Genomic DNA, 11897 nt, shown 5'->3' with positions numbered 1-11897 from the left:
TTTATTTTAGGAATATTTCTATATTAACAATATTAAGTCTTCCAGTTCATGAACACAGAATGTCTTTCCATTTGTTTAGTCGTCTTTAATATCTTTCAGCAGTGTTTTATATTTTTCAGCGCATAAGTTTTGTACCTTCCTGGCTAAGTATATTTCTAAATCATTCTTTTTTAGACCACTATAAGTGGAATTACATTAACTTCCTTTTTGGACTATATATTGCTAGCATATAGAAATACAATGGGGTTTTGCATATTGTTTTTATGTCTGCAACTTTACTGATTCATTTCATAAGTTGATGTTTTGTATTATTGTAACTAGTCAAATGTGAGCTTATAATAGCTTAGTAACTGTTACAGTAGACTAATACATGGGAACAGTCACTTTTTATTTTCTTATTATATTTTTATTTTTATTAATAAAATTTTGAGAGCCCAAGAATGAAAAGGGAAAAATGACCAACTGTCACAGAAAAAACCTAGCTCAGAGATAATTTTATGATTAGAGAGAGTGAGAATCAGAATTTAATTCTCCAGCACTAAAAAGAGTTGAAGGCAGAAATCAGTTAATTCAGGGATGAGTCTGATTACAGAGAAAAATGAAAGACTGAAGGAGCTGGATTGATCACAGCCCAATACAGGGAACAAAACCTGGGGCATACCACATTTCAAATGAATTGCTTCATGAACAAAGTAAGCAGGTAGAGTGTGTGAAGCAACTTAAATGTGAACCTATAACAAACCTATCTAGCACCGATAGTACCTGTCTTCTCTAGACAGAAATGTGAATAACTGGCTGAAAACACCCTAAAGACGGTAAAGTAAAAAGAATAAAGCTTATAGCATCAATAGCATGTTATTTAAAGTAACTTCTTAAGAACTCGCTCCCTCCCCAAGTCAGCATTAATCCACTCAGGAGGGCAGCGCTTCCATGATCCAAACCTACCCACAGGCCCCGCCTCCTCTCAGTTCCATTAAATTGGGGACCAAACATCAAGCACATGAACCTTTGGGTGACAAACAATATCCAAACCACAGCAATAGCCTAAGTACTATGTACAATGAGGGTGGTCTAATGCTTCTGATAACATTGCTATAATATTTAGCTTAAGCAAAAGAAATTTAAAAATCTTACTTTGTTTCATGACATTTTGTTTTATAATCATCAATCTAGTATAGGCAAAATTTATCTTAGTAAATCAAACACATTGAATGATGGGTTGTTACATAAAAAGTATTTTACTATTCATTTTGGGTGATATGAAAAAATACAAACTGAGGACTTTGCTTTTGAAGAGTTTATAATATTGTATTTTTAAAATTAAGGATACAAAGGCATTTAAGTTAATTCCTGCAGTTTAAGAAAAATGTTTAAATCTCCAGCTTTGTCCACATTTCATCATTGTAGAATTTGGTTTGTATCTGAGGGCTGGAAGTTGTGATTCTTGAAATTCTATGAATTTATTACATTAATTACATTGGGAATGATTATAAAAGCACAAAAACCAATCAACTGTAAAGAAAATTTAAAGCATTTTTATTGCTGAATAGAATCTAATCACATAATTTAAATTGGTAAACATCCTTATTGTTCTAGAATCAACACTATATATTTATTTGACACTAATGAAAAATTACCCTTTGATACTGATTTCATTGCATTAGTTGAAAGTGAACAGCTTAGACATAGGATCTGGGAAAGTAAACTTTCCTTTGCTAAAAATTTGGTCCGTGACCTCTTAGCAAAGAACGTGCAATACATTATCGTTCTTACAAAAAAGAATAATAATTACTGCTACATTCAATCTGCTTGTCATCCTATTGTTTAAAAAAGAGTAAGAGTTTAGATAAATAAGACCCATTCCCTAAGAAGATAGGTTTAAGTGTCATGTGCCACACAATCCTATAAATTGCACAGACTCCTGGTTCGCTTTGAAGCAATGGACAAGACTAAACTTAAACTGAGACAATCTGTATTTTTGGAACAGTGTCTTTCTTTTTACAAATCATTTTGCTACAAGATCTTAGATTTTAAACCCAAGGAAGAGAAAATAAGCTTTAGCAATAAATTTACATCTTCTCTATGACATCATCCACTAAGAATAATGTTAAAAATAATCTCAGATATTTTATTTTTTGACTGTGAAGAAAACTATAGCATAGATGCCAAAGTACAGTATGAATAGTCAAAATGAGGAGGAACCCGAGCATCCACTGATGGATGAATGGAAAAGCAAAATGTGGTAAATACATATACTGGAATATATTTTGGCCTTAAAAAGCAAGAAAATTCTGATATATCTATACCATGAATGCACTTTTTCTGAGGACATTATGCTATGTGACTATGTCAGTCATGACTCCACTTGTATGTACAGAGTAGTTGGATTTACAGAGAACGTAGAATGGCGGTTGCCAGTGCTAGTAGGTGGGGTGGGAAGGATGGGGAGTTACTGCTAGTGGGTGTAAAATTTCAGTTTTACAAGATAAAAAGAGTTATGGAAATGGATAGACATTATAGTTGTACAAGATTATGAACTTATTTAACACAACAATTGCACATTTAAAAATGGGTAAGAAGGCAAATTTTATGGTACATGTGTCTTATCACAATACAAATAGGGGAAAAGACTCAAAGATTTTCTTAATTCTTGACATTTATTAGAATTCTAGGTTTAAGTAATATTAGGGATCATATTTAGTCCACAAAATAAATATATTCAATGTATATGAAAGATTTTAAATAAATAGTATATGTTAAATGTCATGTATAATTTCTCCATATAGATATATTTTTAAGTTCTAAGGGCTAATTGACAAATCCCATAAAAACAGGTTAATGCATTTTCTCTGAGTTTAGGGATAATCATTGGGAAGGTCTGATTTAAAAGAATGGAAAATAGGACACATAAAATATAATTTCAACAGTCTTAGAGACAAAGAGGTAAGTTATCATTTTTCAGAACTGCATCTAAGATACAATATTAATATATAAATAGCTACTGATTGAGAAAAATGCACTATAATAATAATATGCCATAGAGTGAGAAAACAAATAATGCATTTAAAATCACAAAGGAAGACTGTTCAAAATGTCCTGTTTGCAAAATGCCTATTTCTCACATAAGGAGCTCTGGGTTACAAGCCCTAGCGTGAATAGGAGCAGGGATTTATTTATGTTACCATAGTTAATGATAATTCTGGACAACACAGGGAAAGCCTGAGAGTATAACACAACAGCATAAATCTTGATAGCACCCACATGATGGATCATCCAGCTCATAAAATCCCTGTGGTAATAACATTGAGTATGCTGAACATTAACACATTAAGAGGAGGTTAAAGTGGTCAGTAACACTAATGAACAACAAATGATTAAAATATTCCTACTCAAACTCAAGAAAACTAATAACCCGATTAAAACACAGACAGAGGACTTGAATAGATATTGCTCTAAAGATGACATACAAATGCCCAACAGGTATGTAAAAAATGTTCAACATCATTAACAACTAGAAATATAAATTAATCCATAATCAGTTGTCATCTCACAACTATTATGAGTACTATCAAAAAGACAATGGCTATTAAGTGTTAAAGAGGATGTAGAGAAAAGGGAACCCTTACGTTTGGCAAGAGTGTAAATTCTTTTTTTCTTTTTTTTCTTTTTTTTTTTTTTTTTTGAGAGGTTTTGCTATAGGGCACATGTGCTCACCAGAAAGACAGAGAGAGACAGAAAGCGAAAAATCACCGCCCCCCCGGGGGGGGTGGATAGCTACGCTGCAATCCCTTCTCTTCCATTCTCCTCTCGGGATCTTGGGCACGCACGCACACATGCCAGCTTGAGTATAAGCTACCAGGTCTGGGACTCAAACCGCGGGCGACTACATGGGAGTCCAGCAACATAGCCATTATGCCAACTGCTGCTCCTGGCAAGACTGTAAATGAGCACAGACACTATAGAAAACAACATATAGATTTGTCAAATAATAAAAAATAGAACTACCATGTCATCCAGCAATCACAATATAGGGGATATATCTAAGAGAAATGAAATCAATATGTTAAAGAGATACCTATACTTCAATATTCATGATAGCATTATTCATAATAGCCAAAATATGGAATCAACCTATTTATCAACAGTTGCATGGATAAAGAAAATGTGGTATATATATGTACACGACGGAAAACTATTCAGCCTTAAAAAATAAGGAAGTTCTATCACTTACAATAACCTGGGTTAATCTGGAAGACAGTAGAGATAGTGAATGAATACAAAATTTTAGTTACAGAAGTAAGCTCAACAGATTTATTTGTACAACATGGTGTCTATAGTTAATAACAATATATTGTATTCTTGGAAATCACTAAGCAAAGTTTTCTTACCACAAGAAATAAGGATGTGAAGTAAAGCATATGTTAATTAGGTCTATTTAGCCCTTCTACAATGTATACATATTTCAAAACATCATACTTTACATGATAAATATATGCATTTATCTGTCAATTAATAAATAAATTTTATTTAAAAATTAGAGAATAATGGTTACAAGTGCATGCAGAGAAGAGGAGAACTGTGGGATGGTGGTCAAATTGTATAGTTTCAGTTATGTCAAATATGTAAGTCCTAGGGATCTATTATAGAGCATGATGACTATAGTACCAGTAACAAATACTTGAAAAGTACGAGAGAATAGATCTTAAGTGTTTCCATATGTTGTTTCTTTTCATACTTCATTGGCCATAACGCAATCATATTTCTGAAAATAACTGTCAGATAAAAAGGGAAACTGACTTGTGTAACAAAAGCAAGTCTACACGTCCCATAGCAATGCAACGTTACTGTACAAAGCAAACCAGGAACCTTTCTCTTGAAAACAAGCAACATCCTTTTGTCCATGTAATTACTTGCACATGAAGTACCCTATCTGGTCATTTTATTACACCATAAAAGAGAAAATTAGTATATAACTGAAAAAGCTGGTTTTGAAAATTCTTGGTCAATCTGTACATTCTTTTAATTGTTGTATTTATAATGGTAATAAAATATGGCAGCTGTTTAGAGGTTTTTAAACATTTCTTGGTCTAAGTTGTGGGGCTTAACCGTTCCTTTCAACTATTCTAGGCTGAAGCAGTTGCTGGGTTCTGCGTAATACATTGCTCAGAAAACGGTCACAGCAGTGTCTCCCTGACAAAGATCTGGTCCTAACCCTTTGCAAAAGGGGAAATCTTATTTTCCTAGAGTTAACTGCCACTTTCTGATCCACACTGATATGGTTGAAAATGAAGAATGGGGCATATGTGTGATCCCCCTCATTAATCTAACTTAACCATTATTTTTATTGCTGTTTTCCTAAATCTGAACTGTTATATCATCAATATAATGTTAGGAACTGTTGAATCTCTTTGTTATCAATAACGTGACTTTTATTTATTTGATCTTTATTATTATATTTTAATTGCCAGAGAGAGTGTGTGCTCACCAGAGAGAAACAGAGAAAGAGCAAGAGAGAGAAAACACCTCCAATGGGGCATGGTAACACAGATATCCCTTCTCCACTTCTCCAACCTTCCAGGAGTTTGAGCACACATGCATTGCAGGCCTGGCGTTTTATTCAAGCTGCCAAGGCTAGGATTTGAACTGCAGTTGGCTATGTAGGATCTGGCTCCCTTAACCATGAGGCTATAGAGCCTGTCCTAATGTGGCTTTAAATTTGACTCTAGGATTTTTTTGAAATCTCTCTTTGTCTCAATTTGTTCCATCTTCAAACTCACTTGTTCTTTCATAGAGGAAATGTCTTTTTAAAACTTTTTCAGACTCAAAGTAGATATATCCCAACAATTTTTTTCTTCTTGTAATAAGTTTGTTTTAGAGGATGCTGAAACATATTTTTCAAGACCTTCTATTTTATCCACATTTTTTCTTTCTTTTTTTAAAGATATTTTTGCTATAGGGCGTGTGCACTTGCCAGAAAGACAGAGGGAGAAAGAGACAGAAAGTGAGACATCACCCCCCAGGAGGGATGGCCATGACGCAATCCCTTCTCCTCCATTCTCCTCTTGGGATCTTGAGCATGCATACACACATGCCTGGGACTGGCCACCGGATCTGGGACTTGAACCATGGTCAATTACATGGGTGTCCAGCAACACAACTATTACGCCAACTGCTGGTCCCTTATCCACATTTTTTATGGTATAGAACTTTTTTTTTTTTTTGAGAGGTTTTTGCTATAGGGCACATGAACACCAGAGAGAGACATAGAGACAGAAAGCGAGAAATCACCCCCCAGAGGGGATGGTCATGCCGCAATCCCTTCTCCTCCATTCTCCTCTCGGGATCTTGGGAACGCACACACACGCCTGGTGTGAATTTTAAGCCACCGGGTCAGGGACGCGAACCACAGTCAACTACGTGGGAGTCCAGCGACATAGCCATTACGCTAACTGCTGGTTCCCTGGTATAGAATTTTTCATAATCTCTTATGTTGAGAGATTTTTGCTATACGGTGTGTGTACTCACCAGAAATATAGAGAAACAGACAGCAAGAAATCACACCACACCAGCGAGGGAATGACCACACCACAATCCTTTCTCTTCCATTCTCCTCTCAGGATTTTGGGCATGCACGCACATGTGCTCAGCATGAGTTTTAAACTGCCAGGTCAGGACTCAAACTGCAGCCAACTAAGTGGGAGTCCAGTGATGTCACCATTATGCCATCTGCTAGTCCCAATTTTGTCATTTATCCAAAGATTTATAGGTATATATCTATGTAAATATATATAATAGATGGTGTAAAAATATGTCTAGGGAGAGATAATACATATAGATAGTATATGAATAATTACATGTATATTTGTACTTTTCTATTTTACTATTCTACATTTTTCTGTTTATCCCTTCTGTAGTTTTCTGTTATTAATTTAATATTACAGAAAGAGTAACATTTGAACACAGAATACTCCCTTTCTCAAGAATGTCAAAATATTGTGCTTCACATGCAGTGCTCACATATTCAACTCTGTTATTTATTTTTACATGACAAGAGACTTGATTTTTTTAAGAAAAAATCTTGAAATTACAGTAGTAATATGGAATTTATGTGTGTTTTTTCACTTCTGGTCTAGACAATATTTTTAAACATTTATCTTTCTATCTCTCTATCTATTGTAGTTTTTTGTTGTTGTTGTTTTAGAGATGTTTTTTCTATAGGGAGCATGCACTCACCAGAAAGACAGAGACAGAAAGCCAGAAATCATCCCCCAAGGGGGATGGCCTTGCTGCAATCCCTTTTCCTCTATTTTCCTCTCGGGATCTTGGGCACGCACACACATGCACCCGGCATGAGTTTAAGCCACCAGGTCCAGGATTCAAACCATGGTCAAATACATGGGAATCCACTGACATAGCCATTACACCAACTGCTGGTCCCTCTATTGTAATTTTCAAGCCACCAGGTCTGGGACTTAAATTATGATCGGCTACATGAAAATCTAGCACCTTAACCACCACACCAGCTGCTGGTTCCAGGTCTAGAAATTTTTTAAATCTTTTAACATTGAAGACGTAAGTATTGTCCTAGTGAATAATGAAAACATTATCTCAAGAATTGATTGGCAATTCTTTTCCATATTCTGAATTTTCATTTTTCTACTCTTTCATAAACAGATTTGAATATTACATAATACATTATAGAGGACTAAAACTGAGAGGAAGACAATAAAAATCATTCTATAAAGTTTTTTAAAGAATAGATAGAAGGGAATGTAACATGAATAATACATTTAAAATGTTCTTGGTTGTCTGAATTTTCTGCAAATAGAAGGGTGTTTTACATAGTTCCCATGACATATAAAAAGGAAAATTTTGAAAGAATTTTTTTTTCTTTTTTTGGAGAGTTTTTTGGTTTTTTTTTTTTTTTTTTTGCTATAGGGCACGTGCGCTCGCCAGACAGACAGAGAGAGACAGAGAGACAGAAAGCAAGAAATCACCCCCCAGGGAGGATGGCTAAGCCACAATCCCTTCTCCTCCATTCTCCTCTAGGGATCTTGGGCACACACACACAAGTGCCCGGCGTGAGTTTAAGCCACTTGGGTCCGGGACTTGAACCGCGGTGCACTACATGGGAGTCCAGTGACATAGCCATTACGCTAACTGCTGATCCCAATTTTTAAAGAAATATTATAGAGATGCTAAAAACCTTGGGGACCCAAGTGGCTAGGGCTTAACTATAGCATCACACAAATACTGAGAGGAAAACACAAGTCGCAGAGTCCCATCTCAGTACAGATCATATTAGGTAGGGAGTTGTTGAATATTGAGAAGTTGTGTCATTTTATCAACTCATTTTATGTTTTAGAACTATTGATCTAGGACATCAACTGTCTCATTTTGCAGTCACAGAATGACAAAGCAGATATTTAAGTAATTCACTTAGTTTTATATTGCAAAAACAAACTCTCCATTCCATCAATCACCAGTTCTGTGATATTTTCTTGGTTCCATTTATCTATCCAATAGAAAAACAATATTCATTGACACTTATTCTGGGTTTTATTATTCTAATTTTTAATGATTCACTTATAGATACCTGAAGGACGATTTTCTAAATGAAGTTATTTTAAGTCATAATATACTGAAAGATTTGGGGAGTACTTTAATCCTTTAAGATTAGATTAATTTTAGATTATTTCATATCATAAGTCCATTTTCATCAATGAAGTATCCATGGCTTTAATTAAAATTTCAAGAGGGTTATACTCTTCCCAAAATATGAAGGGCAATTGATCTAATGGAGTTTTTTTAAGTTTATTTATTTCTTCCATGAGCAAGAGAGACAAAGAAATAGAGAGACAGGTACCCTCAATTGGGTCTCCATGCCCCAATCTTCCCCCAGTTTCAGTCAGTCTTGGATTGCAGACACATACAAGCCCAGTGCACAGAGCCGGAACCCTCCCACACAGGTCAGCCTTGCGGAGCACTGTAGTACCCCCTTACCACTGCCCAGCCCCTAGGACCACTGACCTAATCTCTACCTATGACTGTTTTTCCAGACCATGGTTGAAGCAGAGTATTAATTCCAAAGTTCATAGATTGAATATTGAAGCTCGTTGATATTCTCGAAATACGCAAGCTATTGAAGATAATAAATCACTTTTTCTTTGCTCTCCTGTTGCACATAAAATTCCCACGAAGCTAAAGCATACTGAATATCCCTTTATGATTTTTATTCTCCACACTTAAAAGAAATGAAGAATAAGAAAATAAGTCAAGTAGGTAACACATGCACATAATAACAGTGTTTACTCTGTTTCAACATGTACTTTGTTTCAACTTGTCTAGTATTTGGGAGATAATTGCCTTCTCTGGTTAGAGATGAAATGCTAAAGCAACAAGAAAGGCTCTTCATTAGATCTCTTTATTCAGCATTGTATTTTATACAGAAACGTCAATAGCATAAGCTTAGAAAGAATGAAATGAACGTATGTGTGTGTGTGTGTGTGTGTGTGTGTGTATGCACACACACACATATATGTACACACATAGTGCTTTTGTAATAGAAAAATTTGAGGTGAAGAAAGATAATTAAATGTCTCAAAAGAATAGACCTATTTTCCTCTCTAGAGGTTGGAAGAGCTATTATGTTCCTTTGAGCAGCTGATGGAGGACATCATCAAAATGGAAGTTACTTCTTTGTGAGAAAACTGCCAGCTTCCCTTGATAGTAATAGATATTACCTTTGGAATACATCTGTGGGGAAAGAAAAGCTGTTTCAGTAAGTGGTATCCCTATTGTACTGCTTCACCTAAGCCCAAACACTCTCAGACTGCTTCTCTCATTACGTTACTTCAAATAAAATAGATATGAAACTTTCACAAAAATGTCCTAAATTCTGACCAAATTAACTAAGTCATCGTGTAATTCATATTATGTCATAATTCCAGTTCATGGATTTCCTAACGACTGCTGGAAATTTGCACTACTTGAAAGCATATATTATTCCTGCAATTGTGTGGATGTTACATCATAATAGTGAATAGATAAGATGAATGTCAATTGATAGAGCAAAAAAGAAATAGGAATCAAATAAGCTCTTTAAAACTTCCACAACGTAATTTAATACACTGGTTTCTCCCCTGACAATATTTGGAATGAAACACTTTTGTAATAAAATTAGTTATAAAATGTTACACATCAGAGGTTCTGCTAGATTTTTTTCTTAGCAGAAATCTTCTTCAATATGTTTCATATACGTGAAACTATACGTGACAAAAATATTTTATGTGGACTTCCATTATGACCAGCCACAACTGAATAACCTATGACTCGACTCAAAGTTAAACCTGTAAAATTCAGAGAATTTGTTCTGGTGACATCGCCTTTGCTATTTGACAAGCTTTTCCTATTCAGATGGTGACTCCTCATTTTCAATCATCCAACACTCCTCTGTCATCTAGCTTGTTCCCCCTTCACGCAAGCATGAGTGGAGTTGATAACAGTCATTTGAACACGTTAACGCATTTTTCTTTAGAGTTAGTGTAGTAACTCAGCCAACCATTAAACTTCTAATTGTGGAATGCAATTGTTTCTCATGAAAGTTAATTAAAGGAGGGAGACTCCAAATGACACTATATTTACTCTAATGCAAACAAATTCTGAATGCAAATCTGGTAGTTTTTTGAGGGCCTCCAGTGGTAATGAAAGGCGTGTGTATAGATGGAGATGTTGAACCAGAGTCTTTTTGTTCTCCAGAAATGACAAAGTTAAACAGGAGGCTTGACTGGCTTTGCCTTCTGATGGCTTATTTCAGAGTTTGGAATGTGGCTGAGCATGTCAGGAACACTAAAGCCCTTGTAAAGAAGTTATTTTTGTGTGACACCATATAAAAATAGTAAAAGAATCAAACATATAATCTTAACGTATTCTTTTCTAAACTGACAATAATAATCAGCAAAAAATTATATTTACTAAATAAACATATTTCCTTAAAAAGAATATGTGCTGTTAGGACGATGAGGCATTAAATAGTTTCAGGTCAGGGTACATTAGGCCTAGGAAATACTGGTTGTAAATGCTCATTGAAGATACAGGATTTCAGGCATTGATTCAAAGACAAAAGGGGAAGAACTTAACTACAGTAAGAAAGAATTTCATAAAGGGCAAAGTATAACTTGTTGCAGAGCCAGGTTGCTGACAAGAATTGGAGAACATATTTCTATTTAAATCTACTTACATAGGTGGAGAAATATAGAGACAACCCAATCTTGAAGGGCCAGGAGAAAGGTGGGGAGGGAACAGCTCTGAGCTGAGTACATTGTCCTTGAGGTCTACTCTACTAAAAGTTCCCAAACAGCACAAGACCGAAAGGCTCAGGAGACAGGAACAAAGTAAGAAGAAATTTAAGCTGAGATTTTGGCATTCTCAGCATCTGTGAAGTCAAAATCTGTTTCAAGTTCAAGAAAGCAGGGTCAGAAATGAGTAAATTACAAAGTAAAGGGAAGAATGCTGAAGAAAGTATAGCATTATGCAATTTTTCTCCTCAAGACATTTGCTAGATTTTATTTAGTGTAGGGCCAAGAAGTTGGGATATAGCTGATGGGGTGGAGGGTAAGGTGGCTGCATCCTACATGGCTGACTACACAGTTTGAGTCCCCCAGACCCAACGGTTTGGAAAATATACCAAGTACATGTGTGTGCGTGTGCGTGTGTGTGAGTGCGTGTGCGCAAAATCCCAAAAGAAGAATGAAGGAGTAAAGAAAGAGCAATTAAAGCATGGCCATCCCCCATGGTTGGGGGTGCTTTTTCACTTTCTCTCTATCTCCAGCCAGCATATGTGCCGAGAGAAAAAAAAAAAAAGTTTTAAAATGGCAGGGACAGATTTTGAGACATGC

The 11897-nt window shown here is 35.5% G+C and overlaps 1 protein-coding gene across 1 annotated transcript in view; it reads right to left on the bottom strand.

Annotated features, from left to right (window-relative positions):
• Positions 1-9411: 9411 nt before the first annotated feature.
• The window catches only part of STPG2 (sperm tail PG-rich repeat containing 2), a 404777-nt gene continuing 402291 nt past the window's right edge, over positions 9412-11897 (bottom strand). Inside the window, exon 14 of the mRNA XM_006152182.1 lies at positions 9412-9756. Coding sequence (XP_006152244.1) covers position 9756 — 1 coding nt within the window. The 3' untranslated portion in view covers positions 9412-9755. The remainder of the gene's footprint in view (positions 9757-11897) is intronic.

This window comes from Tupaia chinensis, unplaced genomic scaffold (genome assembly GCF_000334495.1).
Source record: "Tupaia chinensis unplaced genomic scaffold, TupChi_1.0 Scaffold000340_1, whole genome shotgun sequence".
Lineage (NCBI taxonomy): Eukaryota > Metazoa > Chordata > Mammalia > Scandentia > Tupaiidae > Tupaia > Tupaia belangeri.
The sequence above is the reverse complement of the archived record's forward strand: the minus strand, read 5'-3'. Positions and strand labels throughout refer to the sequence as shown.